Source organism: Dufourea novaeangliae, unplaced genomic scaffold (genome assembly GCF_001272555.1).
Source record: "Dufourea novaeangliae isolate 0120121106 unplaced genomic scaffold, ASM127255v1 scaffold246, whole genome shotgun sequence".
In the NCBI taxonomy this organism is placed as follows: Eukaryota; Metazoa; Arthropoda; class Insecta; order Hymenoptera; family Halictidae; genus Dufourea; species Dufourea novaeangliae.
In genome coordinates, this window is record NW_015374139.1 from 330046 (window position 1) to 347966 (window position 17921).

The following is a 17921-nucleotide window of genomic DNA, read 5'->3' on the forward strand; positions in this document are numbered from 1 at the left end:
CGCACAGCTCCGCCGTATCTCCCCTCCTCTCAATGGCGCGCTAACTGTTTTGTTTATACCGTCAATTGTCAAGACGGGGAAAATGGGTCAGGTACGATTTAACGCGGCGCGCAAATCATCGCCGGCGCTGCTACGACCCAGTTTCCCTCTCCAATCGAATGAGATACCATTGTTGCCGTAAAACTGAATCGCCGGTACCCGAGATCCTGGTCGCGAGCGAATTTCTCTTCGCGTGCCTATCCAAAGGCGCGACCAATCAAATCCATTAACTCTAAAAGACCATCAATTAGTCCGAAGACTATAACAACTAGACCGATATTACTCATAGTCATAGATATTCAGACGTTTCGAAATCCTCGTGAAACCATAACAAACGAGTTCTCGTTAAATATTTTATACCGAAACTTTAACTGTATACATCAATAACATGACAGTTAAATTGTTAACGCAACCACTCCAACTATTCTGGTCTCTAACTCTCCGATCATTCTGTATGTAGCACACGAAGTGCACACGCTATCTTGCGTTGACGAGGTATAAGAATAGACCTTTCATCTTATGGGAGTTGGTGGCCCACCTAAACAGTAGTACCGACACCTTAAAAAGCCTATGATTTTAGCGACCTCTACGTTTTGAGTAACCCCAGAAAAGTGGGCCGTAAAAATACATAGGATGAAATGTCTCTACTCCTATACTCCTCGTCTGTGCTATCGGTGAGCTAAAAATCCACGTGGTATACGCGAGGTAACCGGAAGCAAGTTAGAATCCACGGTTAATCCTCGTCTCCGCGGCGGCCATACGGAGGAGGAGGCAAGGACAGCTCCGGGCGATTCTGTACCTTTTATAATTCCTGTGTATGTACGCATCGTATGTATATACCGACCTAGTTTCTCGGTGGAACAGGCCGGCCCGGTGCTCGCCCGTTCCCCGTGCTGATTCATCCTGCGTCTGGCCTTGTCTTCGGCTCTCAGCTTATCCCTGGTCGGCGGCGAAGCGCTGCTCGCCGGTTGATCCCTGTAACTGGTCGATCTACCCTCGTTGGGAACGATCGGCGGTTTCTCCGTCAACGATGCGCTGTTGGTCGTCGACGGTGTGCTGGTCGACGTGGTGGAATAGACAGTGCTGACCACGGTGCCGTTCATCGTGGAGGTGGACGGTACCGCAGTGGACAGGTAGCTGCTTCCGTTCTCCAGGGGTGCGCTGGTCCTCAGCGGTGACGCTGAATTGTTTCGGTGCTCGTTGCTCGTTTCCGAGTTTCCGTTGCTGATCACCGGGCTGCTGGACGTTGTCACCACGCTGTTGGTCACCGGAGATGGCGACGAGGAGATCTCAGGGATCCATGTGTTGCTACGGGGCTCCGAACGGCAACTGTTGAACCGGGGACGCGGTGGATTTGGGGTGTTGCCTGGAAAATCGAACGCTTCTGGGTTAGACGGTGGTTCGTGGTGGAATTGAGAGTCGATACGAGATGATACATTTGTATGGAGAGGAGAATGAACGTTTAATTTATTTCAATGCGGTGGGTGTCGTGTTCGTTCGAACGGGAGACCTGATTCTGGCTGATTTTTAAGATCACGAATAGTGTTGAGATAGTAATATTGAAGGAGACTTTGAGAAAGTTACGCTCTGTGGTCGAGATTCCGAAGGAAAATGTATATTTCAGGTGGTATGCAACGTGGTGATCCTAGGGTGACTCTAGGTTTTGTTTTTAGGGAAAATCCTGTAATTGTCTCTTGAAATAGCTATCTACGTTTGAATTTAGTTAAACGAAAAGATTCCGTTCTTCTATCTGATTCTCGGGAACGTGTGAAAACAGGCGTGGTTTAAAAGTTTCCAGTGAGCATTAAGATTTTCTTGTATCGTCGCACCCAGTTGTTACCACGCGTGCATCGTCAGCGAGAAATTACTTTAACCCAATTCGAACGACTGCTCTAAAGAATATGCCAATGACCTCGATATTTCAATTGGATCGTTCGTCGTCGAAACGATCGACTCGATCAAAGGGACAGAGTACGACGCTTCAGTGTATTCCCTTCTCCTCGGTCGAGTAATCATTTCTTAACCAGCCGACAATTATTCCCTCCCTTCGGTTTCCTTCAAACCGCGAATTCGTTTCCACGGGGGGACGCCTATAACGTCGCGCTCGGACGTGTTATTTATATCGTGGTTCGTTGATTTAAGTGTCGCTCGATGGAAACGTTGCTTCATAAATCCATTGAAACCGCGCAACCTTTGGTTGTACCATTCGAGAATTATTGCCCGCGTAAATGACAGGGACAACGGGCTTTAACGGCCCCGATGGAATTACTTACTCCTGATCGTCGGGGTGACCTGAAGAATGGTTGTCTGCCCACCGGGGAACGTCGCGTTCCGCTTGTGCCGGCCCTGGAACATTTCAAACAGTTTACTTTCCCCGCTTCTAATTACCTATTCGCGCGCAGGTGTGCGTTCGATTTTCTTTGTACATATATTTCCTGACAACGTCGATCGATAAACTACCGGATACTTTGGATTCTTCGAAGGATTCCTTCGAATTACGCATAAAAACATTACCATTTATTAATCCTTCAATGTGCAATAATACATCCTTGTACGATACAATACAATCGATTTCTCATAGATACACGACGTTCTTCGGCTTCGGCTCTGGACACTGTGTCTTCGACATCATTTACAGGTAATAGACGCCGCGCAAAACGTGTCGATGCAAATCCATAGGTACGTACATATATCGTTCTCATAAAAACGCAGCAATTAAGCAGAAACCTATTTTCCTTATTAACGACTCCGTTAATTGGAACAGAGAATTAATAAAGAAAAAAAACCAGTCTTAGACTTTATTATTGAAGTTTTTACCCGTCTCCATTTCGCTCGGTCGCGTTCACTCTAGAAACGCATTAAATCCGTCGGTCCAGTTATTATTATCCATAAAACCCGTAGTTCGCCGGCCGTTTAATTCAAATGCAATGCAATGAAATAAATAAGTAATCGTTTAAGGGAGGGGGAAATCAACCGAAGATACGGTATCGTCGACAACGACGTCGTCTGTCGGTCGATCGGATCGTTCGGAAAAATCGTAGCAATTATCTGCCCGTCGACAGTCGCGGCTCTCGTGGCCGGAATGTCGTAGAATTTCCTGCGTGTGGGCGGGAGAGGTACGAGGGCACGTATGGGTCGCGGTAGGCGGCTGCAATAACGGTCAGATAAGAGTAACGCTGATAATATTCCGCGAAGAAGGTGCTCGTCCCGGCGTGCATAATTCATAAGATCCCTTTGCACGGTGTAATACAGCGACGATGCACGGACCAAACCAGGGGATACGAAAACGTTTCAATTGAAAAGGTACGATTCGATGGATCTGTAATACAGGGTGATTTTCTCGCTGGTGGCACCAAAGAGTGTAGCCGTCCCATGATTTTTATTACATTGATTATGATAAAATATGTACTAAAAATATGTGTATTCCTAACACAACTAAACACCTAAATAATTTCCGTCGTCCTCGACAATACAAAAGAAAAAAAATGACCAAAGGAGGTTCACACGGTTCAAGGATCTACATCCAGTGCCAATGAGAAAGGATACCTTCTCAAGCACCTTCCCCGCGCATCTTCCAGTTTACAATTCACATTGTTCCTTCCCCCTATGACGTCTATAATGGTCGTAATAATTCAACTTTCATTCGTTTATAATTCATTTCTCGGATCGCTTCGATTCGATTCCCCACGGTATTTTTCCAGCAAACGGACAAGTATCAAGAACACCGTCCCGAGTTGTCGTTCGAAACCGATCGTCCTCGGCCCATCCAAGATTCCCGTCGATCCACACACGTCGAACGTTCTACAGCGCGCGGGCACTCGATCGATTCCGTTACGCAAGGAATGATCGATCGGCAAATGGAAACACCTCGTCGCCGCCCGTTGGACCTGCCGCCCGGTGTAAACGTACGATTACATTACGAGGCCAAGGCGACGCGTGCGTATGTACACATATCTGGACACCAGAGCCAGACTGTATTAAGTCATACTGTTCAAACGTCAGAGGAGAGCGAATCAAACGTGCAAAAACCTCTTGTGACTTTGGAATCGTTCGATAGGAATTCAACGAGAAGCAATCGCTACCTTCCAACTATTGAATGGACTTAAGACAAGTCTCGATATATGTAGAAATGCAACAACAAGGATTCGCGTGGCGAACGGACGAGCGGCCGCGCAGGAAACGGGGCTCCCGTTTAAACTTTTTCCATCCCTGTCGCCACGGATCGCGACCGTAAAAGAGGCCACCAAACGAAACGAAACGAAACGAAACGAAACGAAACGAGAGGACGACGATCGCAATTGGCGAATAGACCACTCTCGGGCGTGTTTCTTCTCCTGGTTCGGAACACCTGTCCGATATCCCACTTAAACGAGTCTCGTTAATTGCGAAATAATTCGCAGGAAACCGCACCGCCAGTGTTACGTCCCCCTTCCCCACGCCCGCTAAGCTTTCTCTATCTTTATCGAGGCCTATAACTACGTTTCTCGATCCTAGTCTCTTTATTATACAGGGTCGCTTTCTTAATCGACATATTTTAATGGGGGAGGAGGATGGTGGGGAACGTTCCGTCTCAGCCGGTCGTCGAACTTAAACGATCATTTTTTGTCTCGACCGTCTAAGAGAAGCGTTCCCCATTCTCCCGATCAATCATCTCTTACGCAACGCGGGTTCCCGTTGTTGTCGACGAAGGTTCGAGTGTGACCCGACGTCGGGTATTGCACACAACGGATTCATCGATCGACACGCGGGCGAAGAACACACCTCGTCCGTAGGAAATCCAAGGTAAATGCACCAATGAACGAACACTTAAGAGATTTTGTAACTATTAAAGCCGAATTTTAAATGATAGTAATATTAATAAATGTACAACGCATAAAAATTAGATTTTTCCAATATATCTATACTTTTTGTGTAATGTATAGATTTCAATTTGAAGAAATTGGATAAATATAATTAATTAAATGAAGAAGAAAAAATGTGTGAACATTAACCAGAAAATGAACATTTCTAATCAAAAATGGCATGAAAATTGCTCGATACGCGCGTGCGATCGAATAAAGACACTCGGCTAACGCGTCTGTTCAATGCATTCCGTTTCTACTTACCACAATTCACGTGTTTCAGTTCACTTTTCAAAGTCGATTTTCTCGATATCGAAGTTCCGAAATGAAAAAATTTCATTCTCTATGTTCAACTTATTTCTTCCCGTAGAATCACCCCTACTCGGTTATACCCCTAGACACATAACATCCTGTACACAAACTAAGTTACTGCAATCATCACAATCATACAGGTATTGTCTACCAAACGGCGCAAATTTCGTACACATTGACAATTACAGTATCCGCTGGTACAATGGTCAAAATTCACCAACCATCCCGTATGTATTTGAAAATTTGTCTTCCGCCGCAAGAATTCAGGACAATTCAAGGCCAGGGATGATCGCGTGGACGAGATCTCTGAGAGGAATAGAGGAACCGAGGCGGTGAACGTGCGCGTCCTCGATTAAAATTAATTGAAATACACACACGAGTCTACGCGAGGGAAGTTAATCCTCCTGGCGAAGCTGAATGTGCCTGTCGGGTATCGCGGTGAATCGGCCTGGAATCGAATTGAATCGTCTCCGTCGGGGATTAACAAACATGGACGACTTGTTAGTTGGCCGGTTCGCCGGTTCGCCGGTTCGCCGGCGTTCATTGTCCCTACATCGCGGCGTCGTCACCTGCATAATCGGGTCTATTCCGGCGTGTGGAGAAAAAGAAACAAGTGGGGGAAGAGGGAAGAAGAAATAGTCGAGGGTAAGAGTCCTTTGAGGCGAGCGGAACGACCGTGGTGTGCGTGTGAATCGGCGAGTGAATCGGCGAGTGAATCGGCTCGATCGGACGACACGTCCAAGAACGTTTGCCCCGTTTTACGTTCGCGACTCCCCTTCGTCCGACTCGCATTATTTCGAGACCGTAACGAGTGTGACGCCGCGACAGCTCGCGCTAATGATCGAGCATTATCGCACTTTTGCCCGAGCCAGTTTCTTCTTAGGCCGACATACTCGGCCGTCCATTCGCGGGTAAATTAATCCCCAGGCGGCGGCTTCGGCCGGCACTGTACGCCCGTTAAACTGGACAACTCTACCACCGAGAATGTTTCATACGGAAGCGCGCCCGTCCTTAGGTAAGTATGCCGAGACCAGATCGGTTTGCCGCGATTTTCAGGTATTTAAACGCACCGACATCGTAACATTATTACCTCGACTGGGATTATTACGGTGCGATCGGGCGACGGTAAAATTACGCGCTCGAAGCCCAGAAACGGGTACACTTGTTATCTGGATAATGAGTTTCGAATGAATTAAAAGAGACAGTACTTCGTCGTATTTATGAGACCAGTCTACACGGTAGTCCGAATTTTCTTGGATGTTTGTGGAAGGGAAACTGGAAATTGGTAGTTATGAGAAGTAGGTATAAAATGATGAAGATATACATATATACAGATAGAAGATTAACGGTTTTAACACTAGAACTACTGACGATAAACGCATTTCGATATTCCTGTCTGAAATCTAATTATAATAATTCTCGTAATCCCATCCAGCTAAAGAGTAATCCCACGAATTAGGATCACGTTAACACATAGATCTACGATTCTTTCAAGCATTATGCACGACAGCAAGAAGGATAAAACAGGCTGCGATCGGTTCGCGTGAAAAGGAACGTCGCCTCGGGTGTCGTTCCCCCCATTCCCCGCCTTTGATTCTCTTGTGTGCGCGCGTAACTCTCGAAATTCTCGTGTCTCCTCCCCCCTCCCGTTTCTGTCGAATTTCAAATAAGTCGGGGCGTTTAAACGGAACGGCGAATTATACGTTTCGGGGCCGAGAGCAGACCTGAAAAAGAACGAACGCCCGATACGACTGGGCTGCTGCGCGCGCCGCTGTCATTCGTTGATTACGGTTCCCGTCGCGTAATCATTACTACATCCGTCTGCGTCATGCTTGTTACGCGTGCAGTAATACCAGTTGCGGCCGACTTGTCTCACCGGCGGAAACGGCTTTAATAAGGCCGCGGAACCGAGACCGACCGTGCACGGGCGCGGTCCGCCGTTTTGCGAAAAACAGACGTGAAACAGCTGACGGGCAAAACGTATCCGACCCACGGTGAACTGTGCCGGACAGACTGGTTTATTATATAATTGATATTTTACGGAAGTTTGCGTTGGGAATACGAAATACTGGGTTCTAAGAAAGGGAGGGAAGTCTAAGACTGTATGGGTTAATTTATATAGTATAACTCTCCGAATGGAGTAATGAAATGTCTAATCGACATGGTATAATTGTATCACAATGAAATGATGGTAGCCTTACATTCGTCATATAGATACAATAATATTCCAATAACTTCTTGGAGGGGCAGGTTGTTTGTACAAAACTGTAGGTAACGCATTTTTTTGTACGCCCGCGTAATTCTACTTTAAAAATCGAGTAACTTTCGTTCCAAACATTTTTCGATACGACGATTAATTTACACGGTAATCGTAGAACGATAGTTTTTAATTCTTTACAAATTCATGCTAATTTGTTTCTTGCAGGATATGAATATACGCGATAACTCGGCTAAGCTACTCACATTTATAGACCAATTCTGCCGATAACCGATCTACGAACACACACCTGTGGTACTCATTTAATTAACATTAATCACTACCGGAAATCGGTTCAGATAAGCACAGGTTTCGACGAGTGTCGAAATAAAAGAGTCGCGTTTACTCTTCTGCGTTTCACACGGCGAGCGTACCTTGTTCCTCGAGTAGACCTGTAGCACGTCAGCCCACCATCTCGTTTCCTCGCGACACGTGCCCTTCACGAAGGTCACGCCCTCGGGCGAGGTCACAGCGAGGCTGTAAGGATGTCCGGTGATGTCCTCGGCGGCGGCGACCTCCAGGACGCGAGTCATGTCGATCCTCGCCTGTGGTACCGTCTCCGGCTGCAAACAGAAATCCCAATGTCACCTGGTTGATTCACCGTTCGCGAATCAATAATCTTCGTCGCGCGGTCGCCAATTTAGCCGAGCAACTGTCCGTCGAACGGCGGTTTTCATTCGATAACACGATAATTTAACGGGGGCGATCGGTAGACTCGTTACAGTAGCTTCGCGCTGAACGATCACCGGAAGTCGCTCTAATCCTTCTTCTACATTCCACAACGCCGTTTATTCGCGATTAAAGCCCCTAAATCGCATTTCCTCTGAACAATCCGTCTCTCCCGGCCGTAAATTAGTCGAGGCGTAATGCTCGGCGACCAGCTGGAGCGAGTAGAAAACGCCATTGGAACAGTACAACAGAAGGGGCCATTTTATCGACCATTTTCGACGACTTTCACGGGGCAGTGGTCCCGCATAGAACGTGGCAACGGAACCACGGTACCCATGGTGTAATTCCAAGTTGATTTGCTCGGCATCGCGGTCGCACGCGCGCAATTTTATTGCGGCCTGTGGATAATTTAGTGCGTCGTAACGCGCGAACGACAATAAAAACCGCCGCTAGGTGGTTGGCGGCCTGCTGCAGAGAGAATGAAATCATTCCGGGTGTTACTTTGTCGCTGATTTCGGGCGTAAACGGGGCTTAGTTTTGAGCCTTCTGCCCAGAAACGCGCGTCGTATTCAGCGCGATAGGCGGTCGCGATGTTACGAACCGGGGCCGTTCGTTACTCGTAAAACCGGTGCTTCCACGGGAATAACGCCTCATTTATCGTGTCCCGCGAATAGCTCTCGCCTCGTTAAGCGAAATCGAGCCAGCTGGAACGGAGAATACAGGATTGCGATCCCGGAAATCGCGACAGGGGGACGGTTCGTTTTCTTTGCTGGCAACGTTGTCCCAAAATCAGTAAACGATCATTTTCGATTTTGCAAGTATTTTTATGCGAAACGGTTAATACGTTTCCACTCCGAAAATATTGCATCCCCTAACGTTCATGAAACCTAAATTCGAGGTCCTTAACGGGTAACAGTGGTACTGCGAACTGGAACGAAGACTAAATTCTGTCCGATTCCCCGTTTCCAAAATCTAACATCGCATCTTACAAAAATATCGTCCGATCATCGGTTTAGCGTCTCATTAGAGACATTTTCTTGCACCATTCGGGAAAGACGGAAGCCCATTCAAGCGATAAAATTATCCGCCGCACATCTTACAACCGTACGTTGCGTGATACTACGGAACGTAAGCGTATTTACTACGGGTTCTTGTTGTTTTTCACTTTTTATCGCCGGACACGCTCTCGTAATCCGGCTGACGAAACTGATTGTACCGATCTTGATGGTTCTCGACTCGAGAATCAGTGACGAAATCCTTCGGTGAAATCACTCGAGGCTACGCGACAAAACGTTCCCGTTATAGACACATACCGATGCTGTACAAGTACCTGTCTATTTTCATCGAGATATCAATTAGATTACAAGATCGTTGGTTAACGAAAAAAAAAAAAAAAAAAAAACGACGGCTTCCTTTATTGGTCGTAGAAAGTGGGGCCGGAGAAAAGAGATCTTCCCGGTGCAAAACGGCCGCGATTCGAGATCACGCGAACGAAATCAACCGCCTGGAGGGGGGAGACAGGGATGATCGTTAAAGGAAACTGGGCGACCGCTGTCGTGGAACAGAACGTAGAACGGGGAGGGGGGAACGGAGTGGATCGGCATTGAAAAACGGTGTCGTGACAAAGTATCTTTCTGGCCGGTAATTAACCTCTCGAACGCGGATTGACGTGACGAGGAGCACACACCGGCGGTGGTGGTTGCCAATAAGACGAAAAAGAAACACGAACAAAAACCGGCTCGGCTGTCAGACAGAGGGACGCGGAAAAAAATTGAAGAGGGACCACGGTTATTCGAGATCGCGGAAGAGTTGCAAGAAAAGAAAAATGAGAGAGAAGTCGGTACCCAGAGCTCGGTTCTTTCGAGACGAAGAAGGAAGATAATACTCGAGAGACCCGTCAACGATCGCTCCCTTTGGACCGCTCAAAATTCTCGGACATCTGCCCTTCGTTCATTTCGGTGTTCTGTCCTTAAATTAACAGAAGTAAAAGGAACGTAAGGATCTCTGTTATGCAAGACTGCCGAACGACTTGTAAAAAAGAAACCCAGTGCTCTGACACTTTGAAAGCAGAGAGGAAAAATAATAACGATAAAATTTCGTCGGAAGATGATAACCATGAGAATTCCTCTGGAGAGCTCTAAATTGCCCACGGATCCGCCTTGTTTCCCATTCACCCCGAGACGTTCTCCCTCTAAAGGCCGCGAATTAATTAGTAAATCGAGACGAATAGCTGCTGGAACAGGAGGAACGGTACCGAGGCTCGAGAGGAAATCGCGATCCTCGAGATTCGGCGCGAGGTAGGGGCGTCTTAAATTATAATCCTCGTCGCTCGTTTATTCCCGCGGTGGCCCGTGGCGCCCGTTGCAGCCGCGCGAAAAATTTGTTAAACGTTGATTTCTGGTCCGTCGGGAGCGGAGTTCGTCAACGGCCTTTCATACCGCTTAATCAAACGGCCGCGGCGTACTCGCGCGCGTGAAACAAGACGCGAGGCTGTCGCCAGATGAGTGAGATCCTGGACGGAAAAAATCTGCCCGTCGACTTGTTCGGCCATTAAACGGTCAGATACGAGGCGTTCGTTCGACCGTCCTGTAAAATGCAAATTTTTCTCGGTCGCACGCGAACGGAGAAATATGGTCGCGGAAACGATGCGCGAAACGAAACGGTCGAACGGTTTCGAGGGTTACGTCTCTCGATGGAACGTTGCTGGTCAATTTGTACGGGACTATTCTGAATCATGAAAAAAAAGAGTTGACAAAATATTTGCTATAATCGCGTTAAAGTTCTTTAGAAACCCTGCTATACCCGATAAAAATATTTTCGATGGGACTGCTAATAACAGAGTAATCTCTACTGACCACAATTCGTGGTTCATCTTATTTATTTGGTGGCCCTGTATAATGTACAATTACTTAAAAAAAAACACACAAAATAAACAGCACGATATTGCAAAATACTCAGAGCGCAGCCTACAATCGATGGCGACTAATCGAGCCACCCGACTAACCCGTATTTATAACCCAGAAACACCGACGGTTGAATTCCATCGAGTACTTAATAAACGCCCATGACAAAGCCAGCATACCGTTAGCTTGTTTCTTCTCCCGCCCTCCATACAGATCGCGTTTCGTTGCTTGGAAACCCCTTCGTGTATCGTAAGTCCCCGTGTACACGGAAAATCGCGGCCACGAAAATCTACGATCGATCGACGCCAATAAAATCCTCGATTTAGAAATGATCGTGGAACGACGAGATTCCAGCCAGGGCGGCGGCACTGTGCTCGCCTAACGCGATCGCGAGCACACACACGCCTGCGTCTTACTTTCTATTATCCGCGTTCCTGCCACGGCTGAATGGAGACCGTACAATTAACTACACTTGACGTTCGTACACAACGATCCATGAAACGTCCAACGCTCCCGGCCCAGCTCACTTTGTTGCCCGGCGACTACAATTTGTTATTTGTTTATACGCCCGCCGCCCCAGTGCACAACGGGGCCCGTTCGCGTGTGGGAGGGCGTTAAAGCGAGCCTGCACAGCTTCCACAAGTCGGCAGGTAAGGTACTCGTACGAGGGGACACGCGCTTCACTCGCCGCGGATTGCGTAACGCTTTGCGGATCGAACAATTTCGAGCGTTGACGAGATTAATCACCGCGCGATTTAGCCTCAATTCGAGTTGTGGAAGTGGCGTTGACAATGTGAAACAAAAGTAAAGTGGAGACTCGATGAAAGTTGGACAAGAAGTTCCTCGTGAGAGTTTCTACTTCATCCCTACCACTGAGGAAGAAAGGCTTTTGTTGCCGAAGGCTTCGAGCAAAAAATGGATTTGTGAAAGTATTGATGCGGACCCGAGTTTCAAACTCTGATAGGGTTTTTACTGTATTTCGGTGAACAGGAATGGGATCTCATGACCTTATACTTGGATAATTTTGACTTGTATTCATAGTATATTCTGAAGATTCGTAGCTTTAATTGTTTCTATCCTCAAAATTATCGAGTGTCCACGCCTAATATTTCACATATATCACCATCTATACTACCATCTTAGTAGAAAACCCCGTTAAAATCGAAGTCGGACAGTCGGTGTCTGTTGACTGTTGTAAGTAGTATATGTGTAACGCGTCAGACGTATTTCACGCGTATTTTCAACAATAATTAATAACTTGTTTGAACACAATTTCATCACAGTTTCACAAGTGTAGAATCCACAACTGTGAAAACGTCGCAGATTTTTCTTAACACCCTGTATATACGTGTCCAACGAGCTGAGGATACATCATGAGGAGGCCCTCGGTGGTGGTATCCCTCCCGTTGTGTATATACATATAAATATATAAATATATGTATATACACACACGAGGAGACCATCCTGCTCCACGTTTTTCTTCATACGAACATATTTATTAGCGGGGAACTGGTGCTTCCGCGGGATGTCCTCGCGCGCGGATACGCTTTTTGATTTATCTCGGACGACCAGGGCTCTTCGGAATGTCATTAACTCGCCCTCAGCCGTGATTACAGACCAGCCAGAGAACGAGGGGGAGACCCCTGTAACCAGTGGAATTTATAAACTGACGTTTGTCAAGCCTCCGCGCAACCTAGCCGTTTATAATTAGAAAAACGGGGCCCGCCCCCATTTGATACGAAGTGTAAACCAGCTTGGAAAATTCAACGGACCGATCGCAAGACGTGTGTATGTACATACAAGTGGAGGAACGGGGCTGAAAGACGGACTGGGACGATGTCCTGGCATCGTTAAACAATGTGTCAGGAAAGGTTGTTATTAGGCTCTAGTGTTCTTGTTTTTTTTTTTTTTTTTTTTTTTTTTTTTTTTTTTTTTGGAGGATAAGAGAATCGTGAAGCGAGAGATGCTGGGATGCAGCAGAACAGAAAAAGGTTTTTGGGGAAACAGTGATGGTTGGAACAGTAACGAAATTAGGGGTCCTGGAATCCCTTCTCACACTCCCCTTAGGCTTGTCGGAAGTTTTCATCGATTTATTGTAATTTTTTCTGTAATTTAAGATTCCAATTTAAACTTTCTGTATCTTTCTGGTTCAAATGGGAGCCCTTTCTCCACCCTTAACAAGAATAATGGGAGTACCTTCTTGGGAGTGCTCGTGTAAATAATAAGCTTTTAGGAATGGCCCAAGAATCTTGAACAAAAAAAAAAAAAGAAAAAGAACCTGAGAGGGACAAGTTGTACCAAGCGCAAAAAACGTTCACGAGTGTCGCGAGAGGGAGAGAGGAATCTGAACGTCAAAAATAAAAACAGCAGCGCACAGGTGTGCGTTGGTCCCACTCGAGAATCCGCAAGATCTGGTGTGCGCGCGGCTGGCTTCTTCGTGACCCGGTTGCGCTGTCCGTAGTGTATACCAGAAGAGAGATAAGATCCGTGCTGGCTATGTAAAACACGAGTTGTCGCGCCCCGTGGCGGTCTCTTCATCTTCCTCCGCATCTTCTCCATGCCCCCTCTTTTCCTCCCAGAAAACTACCTCCCTCCGATCCGCCACGCAAGCCTCCATATTCACCCAGCCAATAATCTCCTGTTACGATCTTTTCGTCGTTACGCGGACGAGGTCCCGAGACGGTCTCGATACAATTCGTGTATACGTGCCACCGCGAATTCGTTCAACTTTGTCTTCGGTGGTCTCTTCAGTCACCTCCCGTCGACCCAAGGTCGTCTGGAAAGGAGCGGTTTCAAGGCTCGCGACCGAGTGCGCGCATCGCGCCAATCGAGGCGCACCTCGACCACCCCACCGAGTCCCCTTCCTCTCACCCTCGCCGCAGGTACTCGATCCGGGGTCTAATTAATTGCGGCAATTAAAACGTAACGCCCTGGTCGAGTCGCCGGCGAATTTACGGAAATTAGCGACGCTTATCGCCTCTCGTACGGCTGCTTCGGTTTGTACGTGGTAGTACCGGGTGTGGATCCCCACGTGTATGTATGTATGTACATACACTACCGATCAAAAGTATGGGACCAGAGCTGATAATTGAAGGAAGAGGAAAATATTATTTCACAAAGATTTTACGAAAGTAAGTGACGAAAGTGGAGGAGGAGAAACGAACCCCCTTGGAAAATTGACTAACTATCTCGCGCCGACATTTCGACGCCCGTTCCATCAACCCAGGAACGACGATTCCTTTCTGCTCGCGGTATTGGGTGTACCCCGACCCGCTATTATTGCTCGCAATGTTTATTAAACCGCTCGGAGAAACGGGGTACAACATATACACGCGCGCCGGTTACGGTGAAGCGCAATTAATCTTCCAGCGGTGCTCGATAGATAAGCGAACGCCCGCGTCACGTCGAACGACTGTCTGCATATTATTTACGTCATCGATAAATCTTTACGGCGTTACATTAACACACAGCCCTTGTGGCCCGTGATAGAATCGTCGGCCACGATTAATCGACCATCTCTCGGGGAGGGGGATGGCTGGAACCAAGCCCCATACTTGGAGAGGAAAAAGTCGAAAGTAACTTCCGGGGAAATTAACCCTTTAACGCCCATTTTTTGTTGCACGGTTGCTACACACGTTTTAAAAATACGTCAAATTCAATCGCTGGGTAATATCTAAATTTTGTCAGCAAGGATCCGTAGTTATACTGGTGTGGAACAGATATCCACATTTCGAATTGAGAAACTCAAGCATTCCCACCAAAAATAAGTAAAGAAAAAAGAAAAACTGAAAAAAATAGGTCTGTCTCTAACAAGATGCAACATATAGTGTATCAGTCTCATAATTTTGAAATAACGATTTATGGGTCTGGGCGTTAAAGAGTTAAGGACCCACCGATCTCAAGCACAGCATTACTTACACGCCAAACACCTGATCGATCGACGCACCTTTTTTTTTTTCCTTTTTGTTTGTCGGAGCTTTCCAATCGACTTTGTATCCTTGTCAGTCCGAGTTGGATTATACCTCTCTCGATCCGTGGCCACCACCGCCACTCGGCGTCGACCTTCTGCCGCGCGATCTACCTGTTAGCAGCCGGCGGCGCGCGGAGTGTGGTAATGAAAGCAACAGCCACCGGGGCCCGCTACGTACGGACGATAGCGGGCGCAATTTGTAACCGGGACGAAGTCAATTAATAAGGGGATCGGGCCATTAATTCGATTGTGCGAGAATCGACGCTGCACGCGGTCTAAACACCCCGTGATTTATTAATCGCGAGATTTCATCACCCCGCGAGCGAGGTCGTGGGCTGTCAATGGGTTCCCCCGGGAGGTCGACTCGTCGCGGGCTGATGATCGTCGTGGATTAAATTGTATATCGGTTCGCAGACTGGTCCAGAATGATGTTTTGGGAGTACGAATTGTACTGTAATAGATATGCAATCATACCCGCGAGTAGTGACATTGATCTGTTGTGTTTCTTAGCTAGGCTAGGGTCTTCTTGTACGCCACGTTTAGTATTAGTAATACAATTCAAAAATAATATGTATTAAAAGAATATTTATAAACGTACATTAATTTAACGGAAAATAGCTATCTTTGATATATTTTCGGGCCAGAAGTCCATCGTTTAAGCAATTGATATTTTTTGCAGTAAATTGATGGTATTTAGTGGAATAATTTCAAGTCGATGTTTTCGATATTGTCATTCGGATACAGTCGTTTGGTATCATATATGAAAATGAGTAGTAAGATTTTGCAAAGTAATACTTCCTATTATACTAGTTATTACTTCGGAATCACTAGTTTTCACTTTGTTATCATTAGTTTTACTTCGTTCGTAGTTGGTGGTGGTTAGCGGATGTCGGTGGTTAGTGGATGTTGGTGGTTAGTGGAAAGTTGGAGGTGGTTACTCTTAGTGATAACGAAATAAGACTGGTGATAACTACTGATAACAAATTAATGATGGATAATTGTTTTATTATTCGAACCGACCGTTCGTCTCGTGGATAACCAAAGATGGAGACATAGGCGACGGCCCTCCTGATCGATCAGCGACGGAGTACGCGCGTTTCAGGGAAATTGCAACACATCGATTTCTCGCGGGTTTTTTTGCCGGAGTGGGAACGTTCTCCGCAATTCCGTCGGAGGGGAAACTTAACCTTTCGGATTTAACCTTTCCGCAAATTACCTTGCGGCGGATGTCGGGGATACGCGGGGATAGTGTACACGTTGGGATGTGCGAAGTGGATGGTCGGCGGATCGTCTTATCGATGTCACTGTCGAAATCTTTAGCATTCGCAACTTTGTGTAGCTTCGAGGTATACTTGGAACGTTATACCTTTCGCTATTTCTACAGAGAATCTTTTAAGGTAGGTAAAAGCATGTGTTTAAGATTCAGAATTTTTATTCACTCTGCACCAAGGATCAATTCAACTGTTGTTTCGTTCGATTCGAATCACCCTTCTTCCACGAAATCCACCAATTTCTGTTACTGCAAAGTGTTCACGCGGTTCCAAGATCAAATCGCGCGCGTGTTCACGAGCAGAGAGCGAGATGATCCGAATAATTTCCACGGGGATTCTCGTGCTCGATCGGAAAACCGATCTCATTCCGTTGCGTGTGGGGTGTCTCGTAGGTATGGGACTCGATAGGAATTCCGTGGAAGGTGTGCGTGGCGCGGCGGCGCGTAAACTCATCTCGCGATCGAGGCGCAAAAGGCAGCAGGGCTCGGCCAAGGCGTGCATTCCGTCACGTTGCAGGGGAGGAGTCTTTCGTCCGCTCGCTCGCTGCGAGGAAATCCCTGGTATTCTAATCAGTTCTCTAGCTCCCTATATCCCATAAGGCAGATATGTCCGAGCAACATTACCATCGAAGAAATCGATGGATCGGTAGTCGAAACGTGTCCCGATAACCATTAAAGGAATATTAAATTCGTTAACGGATTAGAATATTAAACGGATCCTCCATCGAATATCGCAAAACCTGTCAGAGTGAACGATACGCTCTCGTAAAAGAAGACGAAAAAACAGAAGTCGATATCGGTGTTCCATGACTAACATAATCCACGAACGTGTTCCGGTACCATAATCATCGGTGACGTAGGATCATCGGCTGTTTCAACGGTATTACATGTTCTTGTAATTTATACGACGCAACGATCATTTCGATCATCGCGGTGGACAGAACGTACGACCGGCTGGGCTCCGATCCACGATTCAGATGAAAGTGTACCCACCAACACGGAAGCCCAGGGCGCCATGTATATTACACGGGATCGGCCATAATGTAGGGGCTGTGGCGTAAACTTAATCCAATTATAACTTGGAACGTAAAAGCGTCTACGAAGATAGACTGAACCTATATACTAAGGGCTGACCGCCCCCCCCCCCCCTCTTGGTAGATGGGATCCGGTAGGATAATCAAAGCCATCGATAAATCGATCGTCCCTTTGGATTTCGATCGAGGTTCAATTTCGCGCCGTTTCTAATTCAAGCCTCCCTCCCGCCGATTATCGTCGCGAGAAGACCGGCCACATTTGTCGCGGAAACACGGTGAATCGAGGGGGAAAAGGGAGGGAAGGGGCGTCGGATGGTTCTGATCGGTTGCCCCGCACGTACTCGATGGGCTACGGGTTTTATCGATCGTTTTTCCGCCGTCGACTTCCCCTACGCTGGGTGGACACCGGTGGGACCTGTTCTCGCCGATGAAATGTTACCAGATCGTTCAGCGTCGTCGACGACGATACACACCCGACACAGACCCCCGTTGCTTTTCCAGATGGAACTGGTCGACCGTGCGAAAACGACACCGCGGAATCACAGAGCCACCATGCTCGCGAACGCATGCGTCCTCTGTCCTTGATCAGCTTTCTTAGCCGCGTGGGATCCTCGGCGATTGGAGAG

The 17921-nt window shown here is 47.1% G+C and overlaps 1 protein-coding gene across 1 annotated transcript in view; it reads right to left on the reverse strand.

The window, feature by feature from the left end:
• LOC107191400 (protein outspread) overlaps nucleotides 1-17921 on the reverse strand; it is a 153042-nt gene that overhangs the window by 14760 nt on the left and 120361 nt on the right. Inside the window, 3 exon segments of the mRNA XM_015580429.1 lie at nucleotides 884-1405; nucleotides 2313-2385; nucleotides 7824-8012. Of these exon segments, the coding sequence (XP_015435915.1) occupies nucleotides 884-1405; nucleotides 2313-2385; nucleotides 7824-8012 (784 nt within the window).